This window comes from Schistocerca gregaria, chromosome 4, assembly GCF_023897955.1.
Source record: "Schistocerca gregaria isolate iqSchGreg1 chromosome 4, iqSchGreg1.2, whole genome shotgun sequence".
NCBI lineage: Eukaryota > Metazoa > Arthropoda > Insecta > Orthoptera > Acrididae > Schistocerca > Schistocerca gregaria.
The window spans coordinates 176,366,138-176,383,283 of NC_064923.1; the positions used below are offsets into that span (position 1 = coordinate 176,366,138).

The 17,146-nt window shown below is 38.3% G+C and overlaps 1 protein-coding gene across 5 annotated transcripts in view; it reads right to left on the reverse strand.

The window, feature by feature from the left end:
• The window catches only part of LOC126267281 (diphosphomevalonate decarboxylase), a 94,565-nt gene that overhangs the window by 9,599 nt on the left and 67,820 nt on the right, over nt 1-17,146 (reverse strand). For all 5 annotated transcript variants that reach the window (XM_049972352.1, XM_049972350.1, XM_049972354.1 and 2 more), the window contains 4 exons: nt 5,729-5,928; nt 2,990-3,112; nt 2,684-2,854; nt 2,435-2,593 (listed from right to left, as the gene is read on the reverse strand). In XM_049972352.1, coding sequence (XP_049828309.1) covers nt 2,435-2,593; nt 2,684-2,854; nt 2,990-3,112; nt 5,729-5,928 — 653 coding nt within the window. The remainder of the gene's footprint in view (nt 1-2,434; nt 2,594-2,683; nt 2,855-2,989; nt 3,113-5,728; nt 5,929-17,146) is intronic.

Genomic DNA, 17,146 nt, shown 5'->3' on the forward strand with positions numbered 1-17,146 from the left:
AAAAAGCGATAGATCTACTAACGAGACTGACTATACTAAACTAGTCTGTCCTTTTTAGGAGTACTGCTGTGTGATGTGGGATCCTTACCAGATAGAACTGACAGAGTACATCAAGAAAGTTCAAAGAAGTGCAGCATGTTTTGTGTTATTACAAAATAGGGGAGAAAGTGTCATGGATATGATGCAAGATTTGGGATGGACACTGTTAAAACAAAGGCATTTTTCATTACGACAGAATCTTCTCAGAAAATTTCAATCAACTCTCTCCTCTGAATGAAAAAATATTTCATTACCTATGTAGGGAGAAGCAATCATCACAATAAAATAAGAGAAATCAGAGCTCGCATGCAAGGATGGAAGGGAACCAAATTGGGAGAAGCAAGTACACGCTGACCAATATACCAGAGATCAGTGAAAGAGGAGGATACTACGAAAGGATAGAGTGTGAGTGGGGCAGACAAGAGAAGAGGATTGCTGACACTCTTGGAAAATGAGTGGGAGAGAAGAATGGGAAAGGATGAAGAGGTCCTGGGAGAAGAAGAAAAAAAATCCATGAACAGTATATGAATTCATGGTTTTGCCATTGAGCTTGTGCTCAGTTTTAGCTCAGCTTTGTTTTTCTGACAGTGCTAGTTGTACATTAACAATCATGCACCAGAGTATGGGTAGGTTTATTTACAAAGAGTTGGCCAAGATACACTCTACGTATAAGTTCGCTTGAAGCAACGGAGAAGCAGCACAACAACACTACGCTGAATTGTTTCTGAAGCCACACTAGCACATCACAATCCTGCTGCACCTTGAGGGTTGTTATGTTATCTATGCTTTGTGTTAATCATTTTGGTGATTGAATATTGCAGACTTTTTCATTGTAGTGATTACATTATACCAACAGCTACAGAAGATCACAGCTCCATTATACCGTAATACTCAGAAAATACCTACGAACAACTTCAAAAATATTGATGGTGTCATTCCGGCTCATCCTGCTCATAGTGTGCCTGTTTTTCAGTATAAATCTGGAATGTTTGGAGCAATGTCAGTCAAACACAGTATTGATCTGATTTGCCATCTAGAACTAATTTCCCTTGTGTCAGGTACACAAAAGTTAAAATGACAAATATTAGTGTCACATTCATAAATTTCAGTAGATAGGTTAATAAAGCTAAAGTTTTCAAAAATGAAATAATGGAAACTCCAGGTAGTTAAAGTTTTATTGAGTATTGTGTATAGAACTCTGCAGAACCTTCTGTTTTTAACAGTCTAGTAGGAATTAAATTAACAAAATTTTGTTCAGCATCCACCAAATTGTCTTTTACATGAAGTGAGATATCTAATTACTTCAGTACAGAATCTAAACTTGCCACAATATTAAAAGTGCACAAGAACTGTACATAAAGAAGGTGCTTGGCAATGTCACTGAAGCAACTAGCTCAAAAGGAGACTGAGGGGTTGAAACATTTTTTTTTACACACTAGTGGCACTCATTTTGGTGGATCTTCCTTAAAAATTTAATAAATAGCAATTTTATGTGAGACTTGTGACAGTCATCAACAAGTCACATGGGCAGGCTATGAAGCAGTGTCAAATGTATTTCATATTGGAATGTTTTTCCTACTTTCTACTTTATGCTGTGCGATCAGTGGTGCCTTCATGTGACTATTTATAGGTATTTTTTCTTGCTCGTGGAATGGACACTACAACTACAGATTTTAACAAAGTTTAAATTAACTTAAAAACATACTGAATTTATAAAACATTTTACTTTATAGTTTGTATACCATGTTTATATATTAAAAACTCTAAAACACAATAGACAGATTTTATTAATTTTACTGTCTAACAGAACATAGGATAAAAAGTTGCTACGCAAACCTGGACAGTCAGCTAGTTAATAATATAGTAAGCATAATAGCTAGTTCAGATTCATTACAAGGTATACAGTTATTGCCGGAGAGGTGACCAATTGTATAGGATTTAATAGATGACATATTAAGAATGTTGTGGAAGAATTATTCATATCTAGGAGAGAAACTTGAACACTCTCAAAGAGTTGCAATAATTTAGGTCTCCAGTTAGCCTTGGATACAATCCAAGGTTCTCACTATTAAGGTGTAGTCCTGCATAACAGAGTCATATGAAGAAACATCCAGAATTTTCATATTACTATACTAAACACTGTAAGAGACAATTTATCCAGGACATCACTGTTATTTCAAATTCACCTGTTCTATTTTGTACATGCCGCAGAATAGAAGGAATTACTTCAGCAGTGGAAAACTAAATGTAGTTGGGTGTAACACAACACTATTAATACTATCTGAGACATATGCAAACCCTTCTTTTATTTGAAAGGCATAATACCAACTATTATTTAATAGTTGCTGCAAAAAACACAACAGTACAAACATCCAAATGTATCTCCATCACAAACCTGTGAAATAGTGTCCTTGTTGATTGGAATTCCTTTAATGTAGCTGTCTTCTTCTCCAGGAAATGGAAAAATGACACTGAGTAAACCCAAAACTTTTGGGACATCATGCTCTTTCATATACAAACAAGCATTTGGACCCGCATCAAATGTGTATGCAAGCTGTGTGAAAATTCATTAATCATGAATATTACACACATTTAAACAGAGTTTCATGTGGTCTGCAGAGCAAAAATGACAATGAGTACTTACAGCATTGTGACCTTTTAATTTGTTGTAACAGTGAACAAAATTAACTATGGCATGCGAAACATCATTCATGTAAACTGCTGGTGGAAATGTGTCCAGACAAACTGCATGAAACTGATTGCTGTCTTTCATTGTTATTTCAGCAAATCTCTCGAAGTCCTTATTTAATATAGCCTGAAAAAATAATTTGGTATATTTTTTTAGGTGATCTCTTGTTGCTACTGAAAATACCACATTTTAATGTTGTAAATATGGTTGTAACAACTTAACAAACTAAAAGAGTAAATATTTTGCATTACTTTATCATACCTGTTTGATATCTTGTATCCTTTGTGGGACACAGTGTGAAACACGATATTTTAGCAGTTCACTAGTTTTCACACTCTGTTCCATTCCAATCTTACTGCTTATCTTTTTGTGTTTTTCATGTACCTGGACAGATATTTTTAATCAGTTATATTTCTTATCACTGAGGAATATATTTAAGGTGAATGTTTTAATTAGAAAGCATTTTGAAACCATTCTAGAATGTGGTTTTTGATGGCAGCAGCAGAAGTGGCTGTAAACAAACAATCAGACAAGGAATAACATTTTGAGACTTTTGGAAACTACAAATCATTAGCGCAGAAATCAGCTGCATTTTTTGAAAAAAAAAAAAAGGATCAATTTTCATAACACTGCCTTCTATGCTGGGGACAAGCACCTTTCTACAATATTTATTGTGTCATTTTATTGTCTGTTTTACAAATCGAGCCATTTGTGGTTATGATGATGATGTGGATAACTTTGCTATCTTTGTGATTCCACACAAAATATCTTGCAAATTGTATACGCTGGCAAAGATATAGATTCCATCTTCTACATTCATATAAATGCTCTGGAAATGCATGACATACTTTGGTTTCTTTCAGTTCCCATTGTGTATGGAGTGCGGGATGAATGATTGCTAACATGCCTCTGTGCATGCTGAAATTGGTCTAATTTTGTCTTCTCAGTCCCTATGGGAATAATATGTATAGGGGCTGATGATCATCTCTAGGTTCTTCATTAATACTTGTTCTCAAAATTTTGCAAGTTGGCTTCCACAGGATAATTCGTGTCTGTCTTTAAGAGTCTGCTAATTCAGATTTTTCAACTTTTTATTATGCTCTCCTAAGAATTAAACAAATCTATGAGCATTCATGCAATCCATAATTCATTCAATATCCCCTGTTGTCTTCTTAGAGATGTTCAACACTATACTGTCAAGACATAACCAAGGTATAATCGGATTGAGTAGCTGCACAAATATTATTGGCTTAAATAATTTTTGATTGATAGAACCCAGTTCATTACAGCCAGTGTCAAATGTTGAAAAGATATGAAAATAATGTCAATGTATCCCAAGGAAGCATAATGTGATGGCTAATGCTTTCAGTATACATGAATGGCCTATCAGGTCAGTGCCTCTCTCAGATTGTTTGATGATGGTATTACTGTGTGCAGATGTTACTTTCACAAAATGATTGTAAGGAAATGCAGAACAATCATTTTGATGTACTGAATGACAACTCTCTTTATAGGTGGGCAAGTGCAATATGTGGCTCAAAAATAGACGCAAAAAATAATAGTATCAAATTACAAGACTGGTAGCAAAATTTTGGAGTCAGTCACATTGTTTGTATATCTATGAATAGAATGAGAGGAGTATGTGAAATCAGTAGTAGGGAAGGTAAGTGGACAACTTAGATTCATGGGAGTATTCTTGGAAAGTGCAGTATACCTGTAAACAAAAGGGCATACAAGGCATAAATGTGATCTATTCTAGAATTTGGTTCTGGCATTTGAGATCCTTATGCAGTAGGCATGACAGCAGATACCAAACTAATGCAGAGATTCGCCTAGGACCATAAGAGGTCAGTACAACCAATCCAAAAGGCTGACAGAGATGCTCATGGAACATAAATGGAGATCTTTGGAAGAAATGTGGCATTGTTCTTGTGAAACCCTGTCGGGTATATTTATAGAACTGTCATTTGCAGGAAACTGCACAATAGTTCTACTGTCTCCATCATATAGTGAGAGACATGAGAATACAATACGAGAGATTAGGATGGCTACTAAGACATATGGATAGCCTTGGAATCCATGATAAAATGTAGGTCCCCATTTAACTGGCTGGGTAAGTCAGTTCAAATGTCAGTGGAAGGAAAGGGCATACTACCACTTCGCGCCCCCCACCCCCTCTGTACATCGATGAAACAGAACAGAAAGTCACAAGTATTGGTATGAAATACCCTTCACTGTACATTATACAATGACTTGAGGAATTACTCTTTCCATTTCTTTCAGAAATTTATGAGAAACTGACCTGCACCAGAATACTAACTCATTTTTCATAACATTATTCGCTAACTGCCTTTCATTTCAATTTTTGTTATGGATCCTCCACAGAGTTTGTGTATATGATCTCTCAAATGAAGTCCTGTAAGACCTGAATAACTTTCCAAAGTTCTTTTTTATGATAAAAATTTTTTTGGCCGTCATGGCATCCTTCTTGCACTGATGGACTCATATTTTCATAATAGAGATCACAAGATTATGGCAAACTGCAGTCAGAAAAATCTGTTGTATATTTATAAAAAATAAATTTTAAAAAAGTAAAGCAGTCATCAATCTGAAGATTGTTTTGAACATCTCATCACTTTACTAGGGAGGATCCTGTTGGAAGTGGTAGTATGCCCTTTCCTTCCACTGACATTTGAACTGACTTACCCAGCCAGTTAAATGGGGACCTACATTTTATCATGGATTCCAAACCACTGTGGAACATGGCATTTCTCACATCAACAAACATTTCCATAGGTGAAAGAAGTGATAAATGACAGATAGAAGTCTTATGACTGACCGGCAACCAAACCCAAGACCTTTGCATTTGTAGTGTGGAACTTTACCACTGAGCCACCAAGCGACATTACTTTCTCAAAGAAAATCATATTTGTGTAGACTTACCACAAGCCAACAATCCAAACTACTTTCTCAAAGAAAATCATGTTTGTGTAGACTTACCACAAGAATTAGAATTCTCATTTCTGGCCAGTGATTAGCTGGAGCTAGCTGAGTTGCCAGTGAATCTGAACCATCATCTTGGTCTCCTTTGTTCCACTGAACAAAACCTCCCAGCACACTGCGGCAGGCACTACCTGAGCCTTGACGTGCTATGGCTGATATGTCACCATCAATCTCATAAATTCTGGATAATGCATACACTGAAAAACAGCACTCATATAAAATTCTGACCTCTCATGTAAAAATCTCAAATACCACATTCTTAATAAAAAAAAATATGGTACAAAATCAAATGTTGAAATATTATGTCATTTCCCTCTACTAAATAGCTAAAATATTCCTCAACAAATAACTACTTATCTGACAGCCTCCTCTGTTTTTTGTATTTTTCCCCAATTGGAACACTACAAACAAAGGAGATTGTATGTAAGTTTTGAATAGGTTAAGTGTTATTTCATCCAATGATTGAGATATTTGTTATCAAGACTTAAGAGCAGCATATACACTCAACAAAAAGTAACTGTGTCAACAGAAAGTACAACAATGAAGAGGTTAACACAGTTCTAATGAAATTGAAAAATGAGGGCTGAAAAGAATATTACTTTGTTGGTGCTGTGAGCAAAGCTGTTGGAAAAACAGCATTAAGTTAAGTGTACAAATTCCATATTTCCCAGCAATTCCAATTTAGGTCTCCCATCTCCATATGACAGACTGCCTAAAAATATGTAAGGTTAACAACACAACATAAATATGATCGAAGCACCACCTTAAGCTTTCATTCTGGATCATCCAGACAGTTTGTCTTTTCCTTTCAAGTATTTGGGCCGTATTTTCAATGCCAATTGTGTTCAGCCAAAAGAATCTTATTTAAAAGTCTTTAGCAAGCCCCTGAAAATAGTCACCACCAAAGAATTTCAGCTGACCCACATCCTTCTGAATCTGCTTAGTGTAGTCATCTCTTGGTCTCCCTCTACGATTTTTACCCTCTACACTGCCCTCCAATACTAAATTGGTGATTCCTTGATGCCTCAGAACATGTCCTACCAACTGATCCCTTCTTCTGGTCAAGTTGTGTTCAGCTCCACAATCCTATTCAATACTTCCTCATTAGTTATGTGATCTACCCATCTAATCTTCAGCATTCTTCTGTAGCACCACATTTCCAAAGCTTCTATTCTCTTCTTGTCCAAACTATTTATCGTCCGTGTTTCACTTCCATACATGGCTACACTCCATACAAATACTTTCAGAAATGACTTCCTGACACTTAAATCTATACTCTATGTTAACAAATTTCTCTTCTTCAGAAACGCTTTCCTTGCCATTGCCAGTCTACATTTTATATCCTCTCTACTTCAACCATTATTTTACTCCCCAAATAGCTAAACTGCTTTACTACTTTAAGTATCTCATTTCCTAATCTAATTCCCTCAGCATCACCCGACTTAATTCGACTACATTCCATTATCCTCGTTTTGCTTTTGTTGATGTTCATCTTATATCCTCTTTTCAAGACACTATCCATGCCATTCAACTGCTCTTCCAAGTCCTTTGCTGTCTCTGACAGAATTACGATGTCATCGGCGAGCCTCAAAGTTTTTATTTCTTCTCCATGGATTTTAATACCTACTCCAAATTTTTCTTTTGTTTCCTTTACTGCTTGCTCAATATACAGATTGAATAACATCGGGGAGAGACTACAACCCTGTCTTACTCCCTTCCCAACCACTGCTTCCCTTTCATGTTCCTTGACTCTTATAACTGCTATCTGGTTTCTATACAAACTGTAAATAGCCTTTCACTCCCTGTATTTTACCCCTGCCACCCTACAGAATTTGAAAGAGAGTATTCCAGTCAACATTGTCAAAAGCTTTCTCTAAGTCTACAAATGCTAGAAATGTAGGTTTGCCCTTCCTTAATCTAGCTTCTAAGATAAGTCGTAGGGTCAGTATTGCCTCACGTGTTCCAACATTTCTGCGGAAACCAAACTGATCTCCCCCGAGGTCGGCTTCCACTAGTTTTTATATTCGTCCGTAAAGAATTCGCGTTAGTATTTTGCAGCTGTGACTTATTAAACTGATAGTTCAGTAATTTTCACATTTGTCAACACCTGCTTTCTTTGGGATTGGAATGATTATATTCTTCTTGAAGTCTGTGGGTATTTTGCCTGTCTCATTAATCTTGCTCACCAGATGGTAGAGTTTTTCAGGACTGGCTCTTCCAAGGCCGTCAGTAGTTCCAATGGAATGTTGTCTACTCCGGGGCCCTTGTTTCGACTCGGGTCTTTCAGTGCTCTGTCAAACTCTACACGCAGTATTGTATCTCCCATTTCATCTTCATCTACATCCTCTTCTATTTCCATAATATTGTCCTCAAGTACATTGCCATTGTATAGACCCTCTATATACTCCTTCCACCTTTCTGCTTTCCCTTCTTTGCTTAGAACTGGGTTTCCATATGTGCTCTTGATGTTCATACAAGTGGTTCTCTTATCTCCAAAGGTCTCTTTAATTTTCCTGTAGGCAGTATCTATATTACCCCTAGTGAGATAAGCCTCCACATCCTTACATTTGTCCTCTAGCCATCCCTGCTTAGCCATTTTGCACTTCCTGTCGATCTCATTTTTGAGACGTCTGTATTCCTTTTTGCCTGCTTCATTTACTGCATTTTTATATTTTCTCCTTTCATCAATTAAATTCAATATTTCTTCTGTTACCTAAGGATTTCTAGCAGCCCTCGTCTTTTTACCTACTAGATCCTCTGCTGCCTTCACTAATTCATCCCTCAAAGCTACCCATTCTTCTTCTACTGTATTTCTTTCCATCATTCCTGTCAATTGCTCCCTTATGCTCTCCCTGAAGCTCTGTACAACCTCTGGTTCTTTTAGTTTATCCATGTCCCATCTCCTTAAATTCCTACCTATTTGCAGTTTCTTTAGTTTTAATCTACAGGTCATAACCAATAGATTGTGGTCAGAGTCCATATCTGCCCCTGGAAATGTCTTACAATTTAAAACCTGGTTCCTAAATCTATGTCTTACCATTATTTAATCTATCTGATACCTTTTAGTATCTCCAGGCTTCTTCCATGTATACAGCCTTCTTTTATGATTCTTGAACCAAGTGTTACCTATGATTAAGTTGTGCTCTGTGCAAAATTCTACCAGGCAGGTTTCATTTCTTTGCCCCAGTCCATATTCACCTACTATGTTTACTTCTCTCCCTTTTCCTAATACCGAATTCCAGTCACCCGTGACTATTAAATTTTCATCTCCCTTCACTATCTGAATAATTTCTTTTATTTGATCATACATTTCTTCAATTTCTTCATCATCTGCAGAGCTAGTTAGCATATAAACTTGTACTACTGACGTAGGCGTGGGCTTCGTATCTATCTTGGCCACAATAATGTGTTCACTATGCTGTTTGTAGTAGCTTACCCACATTCCTATTTTCCTATTCATTATTAAACCTACTCCTGCATTACCCCTATTTGATTTTGTGTTTATAACCCTGTAGTCACCTGACAAGAAGTCTTGTTCTTCCTGCCACCGAACTTCACTAATTCCCACTATATCTAACTTTAACCTATCCATTTCCATTTTTAAATTTTCTAACCTACCTGCCCGATTAAGGGATCTGACAATCCACGCTCCGATCCGTAGAACGCCAATTTTCTTTCTCCTGATAACGACATCCTCTTGAGTAGTCCCCGCCCGGAGATACAAATGGGGGACTATTTTACCTCCGGAATATTTTACCCAAGAGGACACCATCATCATTTAATCATACAGTAAAGCTGCATGCCCTCGGGAAAAATTACGGCCGTAATTTCCCCTTGCTTTCAGCCGTTCGCAGTAGCAGCACAGCAAGGCTGCTTTGGTTAGTGTTATTTGGCCAGATCAGTGAATCATCCAGACTGTTGCCCCTGCAACTACTGAAAAGGCTGCTGCCCCTCTTCAGGAACCACACGTTTGTCTGGCCTCTCAACAGATACCCCTCCGTTGTGGTAGCACCTACGGTACGACTATCTGTATCGCTGAGGCACACAAGCCTCCCCGCCAACGGCAAGGTCCATGGTTCATGGGGGGAGGTCATTCTCACTAATCGTGCCAATTCTTCTTGAGTTTGACACAAGTCTTCACTCAGCAATGTCTTCTATTCTGCATCTTTGAAAACATTCTCTCTTCCACCACTACGACATTAAAATCACCGTTCCTGAAGCATTGAAACCACTCACGACACATTCTTTCACTAACAGCATCCTTACCATATGTACTTGAGAGCATTCAATGAGACTCAGCCACTGTTTTCTTTATACTGAAACAAAACAGTAACACCTCCCGCAAATAGCAAGAATTAGGCTTGTAAACTGACATTTTCAATCAAGAACAACTTTATGACGCAGACACAAATTGACTAATGTTTGAATGAGGTTATGTTGACTGATGTCCAAGCTAACTGCCTGGCATCTGCAACTGTTTCTTTCAACTTCTACTTACCGTTGTCGCCACCTATCGACAAAAGCAGAAGCAAAGTTGTACACCTTGTACATTGATAGTCAACAACCTAAACTCAGGAGGAAGTCAGGTGTATACAGTAAGCGAGAACACAGCCTCACAAGGCCATTTCATTATTCCACAATAATCTCTTCCTGGCCAATGTATTTTCTGTGAGGGACAGTGGTATGTGTACTTACACTACTGGAAATGGAAAAAAGAACACATTGACACCGGTGTGTCAGACCCACCATACTTGCTCCGGACACTGCGAGAGTGCTGTACAAGCAATGATCACATGCACGGCACAGCGGACACACCAGGAACTGCGGTGTTGGCCGTCGAATGGCGCTAGATGCGCAGCATTTGTGCACCGCCGCCGTCAGTGTCAGCCAGTTTGCCGTGGCATACGGAGCTCCATTGCAGTCTTTAACACTGGTAGCATGCCGCGACAGCGTGGACGTGAACCGTATGTGCAGTTGACGGACTTTGAGCGAGGGCGTATAGTGGGCATGCGGGAGGCCGGGTGGACATGCCGCCGAATTGCTCAACACGTGGGGCGTGAGGTCTCCACAGCACATCGATGTTGTCGCCAGTGGTCGGCGAAAGGGGCACGTGCCCGTCGACCTGGGACCGGACTGCAGCCACGCACGGATGCACGCCAAGACCGTAGGATCCTACGCAGTGCCGTAGGGGACTGCACCGCCACTTCCCACCAAATTAGGGACACTGTTGTTCCTGGGGTATCGGCGAGGACCATTCGCAACTGTCTCCATGAAGCTGGGCTACGGTCTCGCACACCGTTAGGCCGTCTTCCGCTCATGCCCCAACATCGTGCAGCCCGCCTCCAGTGGTGTCATGACAGGCGTGAATGGAGGGACGAATGGAGACGTGTCGTCTTCAGCGATGAGAGTCGTTTCTGCCTCGGTGCCAATGATGGTCGTATGCGTGTTTGGCGCCGTGCAGGTGAGCACCACAATCAGGACTGCATACGACCGAGGCACACAGGGCCAACACCCGGCACGATGGTGTGGGAAGCGATCTCCCACACTGGTACATCCAAACCGTTATCGAACCCATCGTTCTACCATTCCTAGACCAGCAAGGGAACTTGCTGTTCCAACAGGACAATGCACGTCCGCATGTATCCCATGCCACCCAACATGCTCTAGAAGGTGTAAGTTAACTGCCCTGGCCAGCAAGATCTCCGGATCTGTCCCCCATTGAGCATGTTTGGGACTGGATGAAGTGTCGTCTCACGCGGTCTGCACGTCCAGCACAAACGCTGGTCCAACTGAGGCGCCAGGTGGAAATGGCATGGCAAGCCGTTCCACAGGACTACATCCAGCATCTCTACGATCGTCTCCATGGGAGAATAGCAGCCTGCATTGCTGCGAAAGGTGGATATACACGGTACTAGTGCCGACATTGTGCATGGTCTGTTGCCTGTGTCTATGAGCCTGTGGTTCTGTCAGTGTGATCATGTGATGTATCTGACCCCAGGAATGTGTCAATAAAGTTTCCCCTTCCTGGGACAATGAATTCACGGTGTTCTTATTTCAATTTCCAGGAGTGTATATTTGACTGCAGCTGAACACCGAGCGCCTTTATCAACCAACATGTATGACATCCAAATGTCACTGGGTACTGTGGTCTGTTATCATATCCAGCTACGGCTACAGATGTCACTGGGTACTGTGATCTGTTATCATATCCAGGTATGGCTACAATCTCAACTGTGGCTGTTGTCTTGATGGCTATATTAGCTCATGCCAGCTGGAACTTGTATGATACATTTGTAACATACATTGTTATGACCATATTACTCCTGCCTATGAACAATGATCAAAGCTGCATGATGATGAGGAGCAAAAAGAGTATCAAACTTGGTGTTTGCTCTATTATCTTCTCAATCAATGCACTCCCTCTCATTTACCTTTAATTCTTATGCTACTATCTGCGAACAGCACAGCAGACATACTTATTCACAATGAAGTAAAATCCCCTCTGTACCATCACATAACACTGCCATGTTCCCTAAATCATTTTCTGTATCAGGACACCAACTTTCGGACAATATTACTCAAAAAATCTGAGAGATTAAATTCCTTTCAAACTTCAAAAGACCAGCTAATGGTTCACCTCCTATCATAATAGCTATGTCTTTCATACACTTGTCTGCAGCTCACTCTGATCAACTGGCCCTCTCACACAACTTTTTTCTCCCCCTTGTGTACAGAGTCCTCTATTTAAATTTTGTTCTTTCCGAACAGCCACTGTCACTGTCACTGTCACTGTCATTTCAATCTTCTCCTCTTTCCTTACCCCTTGCACTTCTGATAATATTAAACACAGTTTCAAATGTGCCAAACTAATCTATATTATTATTACTATTATTGTTGTTGTTGTTGTTGTGAATATTTTGGCTGTGTGTTGTGTTGTTATCAGATTCAAAAGAGGGCCTTAAGGCCCGAATCTGTTCAGGCCAAACAAGCAACAAATATTCTTTTGATACTATTAGCCTGCAGCTCCAGTTTCTTTTACTGTAAGGCCACCATGACTGCTGAGTTGTAGCCTTGTATCAGTGGAATGTTTTGATGTCAGCTAGAATTGTCAGCACTATGTTTTTGTATCCTGTAACAGTACATGAGGTAGAAAATGCCATCAGCAAACAAAAAAAAAATTATCCTGTGTCACCAATGGCATTCCAGACAAAATCATTAAACACAGCAGATATATTACTCCTCTTCTTGTAGATATAATTAATGCATCTTTCAGTACTGCCACTTTCCCTAGAAAGCTGAAACAATCAATTATAAAACCAGTATACAAAAATGGGGATCGTTATGATTTAAAAACTACAGGCCTTTATCAGTGTTATCTTGTTTTTCAAAAATCATAGAAAGAGTAATGTATGGAAGACTCTCTACTTTCCTAAAAATAAGTGGAATATTGGTCAATGAACAAAATGGCTTTCGAAAGAATAGATCAACTGAAACAGCTATATACAACTTTCTAAAACTTCTCCTAAATTCCATTGATAATAATGAAGTAAATTGTGGGGTCTTTTTAGATTTATCAAAGGCCTTTGACATTATTGATCATAAACTACTGCTCGAAAAACTTAGTTGCTATGGAGTCCGTGGTACTGCTCATGCATGGTTTAAGTCATACTTATCTGACAGATGCCAGAAAGTAGAAAAAGTTTATGATGGAAAGTCATACTTTTCTGGTTATAAGGAAGTTAGTTATGGGGTGCCTCAAGGTTCAGTGTTGGGACCCCTGTTGTTCTTGATCTTTATAAATGACTTGCCAAACTATTTGACACAAGCTGATTGTGTATTTTTTGCTGATGATACAAGTCTCTTTTATTAAAGCTCAGAATCAGACTGACCTTAACAGGAAAATTGAAACAACAACAGTTGAAGCAAGTAAATGGTTCAGGGACAACAGTTTATTTGTGAATGAGAAAAAAACATTATGGATGAATTACAGACATGTTTCAAATAATGTGAAGCTCAATATAACTGTGAAGCTAGGCCAACAGAATATAGTACAAATGCCAAATACAAAATTCTTAGGAATTTGGTTAGATGAGCATCTAAAGTGGGACAAGTACATAGATGTGCTCAATAAAAAATTAAGTAAATATCGCTTTGTATTTAGAATGCTCAAAAATTGCTACAGTGATCAAACAGTACTGTGTACATATTATGCATTTATGCATAGTCTTTCACGATATGATGTCATGTTTTGGGGCAATTCAAGTCAGGCAAAGTGCTCTTTCATTATTAAAAAATGAGCGATAAGGATCATAAAAGGAGCTGCACCTAGAGATCCATGTAGGGAATTTTTCAAGGAATATAAAATCATGACTCTTCCATCCACTTACATCTATGAAAGTATATGCTTTCTGAAGTGTCACCCCCAGTCTTCTTCTTTAAACAATGAGTTCCATGACTATACAACAAGACAGAGTAATGTCTTTCACAGAGAAGTGCATAAGAAAGCCCAGTACAACAAGAGTGCAACATACCACCCGAAAATTCTCTATAGTGCTCTTCCCTTAAAAATTAAAAAGATTCAGAAGCTAAGCAGTTTTAAAAGTGAACTCAAAAGAATGTTAATTAGTAATAGCTTTTACAGTGTTAGTGAATACATGAATTTTTCAGAAAGATAGCATGCCTTCACCTATCTTATAAGTCACTCATATACAAACTTGTGTCGTGGGGTAGACTCTTTTATGTACACACAAAAATTAATTAATTTGTCAACATAGAGTGTTATAATCAGGGTTTCTTGTTGCTGTCCATTATACACAGAATATATGTAAATTATTTGTGTCCTATATTGTTACAAATTCATATCATGTAAGCTATAATTGTTTTTGCCCATATATTTAATTCAGATTGTTCACTGATATTTTTTTACATAATATGTTGTTATTTATATTTTTCTGGATGTAACATATGACAAATCCCATATCATTGTACATGATAAAACAGGTGCTCAATAAATCAAATCAAATCAAATCAAACTGTAGCTGCTTCATTGTGTGGTGATTGACTGAGAAAGCAGTTTATCTCATGCTACTGCAAGACAATCCAGTCTCTTCAAGAGACAGTCAGAATCCACTACTGTGACTGCTACATCATCTTTCTTTTACATTGTACCATCGTTAGTCACTGTCCTCACCCATCCAGCCCCCTCCCTGTTCCCATTCCAGCACTACACAGCCGACATTTCACCACCACACCCAGGCTTTTAATTTCTTTTATTTTTATTTCTCTCCTTTTTGCTACTTACCCCCTCCCCCGTCCGCACCTTCTCTACTACCTTCCGTCTAAACTGCAACACTTCACTGTCCGCCACTCCCACCATACTATCCCTCCCCCTCTCCACCCCAGCTTCCTCCTTGCCCCCACCCAGTCGCCACTCCCATCATGCACTGGTGCTGCTGCTCACAGTGTAGTTTCAGCTCTCTGAGACTGCAGATGTGTGTGCAAGTTGCACTTGTGTGAGTGCGTACGTGTGTCCACTGCTGAGAAAGGCCTTAATGGCTGAAAGCTATGATTGTGTGCATCTTTTTATTGTGCTTATTGCGGCTCAACATCTCCGCTATGTGGTGAGTAGCAACTTTCCTTCTCTCGCATTGTTACATTCCATCCTGGATTTTCCAAAGTTTGATTTTAACACTGGTGAGTGAGACAAAATTTTTAAGTGTACATATTTAGGAAAACCTGAAATGGGAGACACACCTGAATAATGTAAACAAAAAGTTAAATACACTCACAGATGCTGTAAAAATCCTCTCACAAAATACAAGCTGTGCATCAGAGGTCACAATGTAGTATGGCAATATTGATTCACCATTATGGTATTATCTTTAGGGAGAACTTCATAATTAACAATAAACATTTATACTACAGAAAAATTTTGTCAGAATAATAGAACACCCTAAATACAGAGACTCCCAATACTTAATAGTCTTAGTTTACTGCCCCTTCCTTGTTTGTATATCTACAAAGCACTAATCTTCATAAAAGGAAGCACATTGAAGGAAAAAATCTTCAAGTGCAATTGTTATTTCCATTCTTATGGTACAAGACAAAAGCACAGCCTACACACTAATAAAGTAAGAAAAAACATTTGTACAGGAGTGTATCGTACTGGCATTATTCTGTATAACCATGTGCCATCCTATATGAAACAGATACTACATTTACACTAGTTTAAAGTGAAGCTAAAAGAGCACTTGCTCGACCACTTCTGGAACACCATAAAAATTAGTGTAAACTAATCAAATTTTCTTAACCACACTATTCTTTCAGTGAGCTTATTTGTTTTTATAAACATGTTACCAATGTGCAACAAGTACTGAATTATTTTTCAAAATCATAATATGTACAATTTGTATTTACCATATCAAACCTTACTTGTCTTACACCATTTGTGCAAACAATCTACAAAATCATGATTTACAAGACCAATAAAGAAATACAAATACAAATACAAATAAGAAGTTATCAAGGAAACACCAGAGATTTTGATAAATACGAGAATTTTAAAAATCCCTCTTCTTACAAAAACATGAAAATCTGAAATATAATTATATGGCTGATTGACTGGCATTAAGAAACTGACTTTAATTTATGTATATTTTTATATCTAAATAACTTACATTTCAAATGGAAAATACATACAGAATTGTAAGCGTAACAAATAAAAATACAAAATCTCACTTGTCATTGAATTTTCCTTATCAAGGGGCCTTCATTAACATTAATGTTATAATGATATCAATCTGAAAAAAACTGCAATAACTGTAAGGTAGTTTGGATATCCGCAAAAACTATCAGTTAGACTCCCTATTCAGTACTGTATCTGTCAATGGTGAAACATTACCAGCTAAAGTAAGCTTTGAGTTGTGATATGTGGAACTGTGTCAGCATACAGAGCATCTCTAAAAGAAATTTCTGTCTTAATTCCACTATAAGGCTATTGGGTTATCTCAACCACATCACACTAGAAGCTGATGTAATGAAATACTTCATTGAGGCCTAGTAAACTAAGATATTAAAAGTAAAGTATCATGTGTAATTCCAATTAAAGTGCAGCTACAGAAATCATTCCTCCATGGAAATTTCTTTCCTTGGATTGCCATTTACATCTCCAGCCCTTTTTTCTAAAGTCAACAGACACAAAAGCATCCTTTGTTAACAGTCACTAGAAATCTGCCCAAGTTTCATACAGTGGTATGAAAACTCTATCTTTCCATTTCAGAGTATTGAGAGAGATAGTACAAGCACACATCAGTGTGAACAGTGTTGTATTTAGTTGTAAAATGTCTAAATATTAAACTAGTGACCAGTTGAGCCATATTTCAATAAGGAGCAGCATTTTTTCCACAGCTTCTGTCA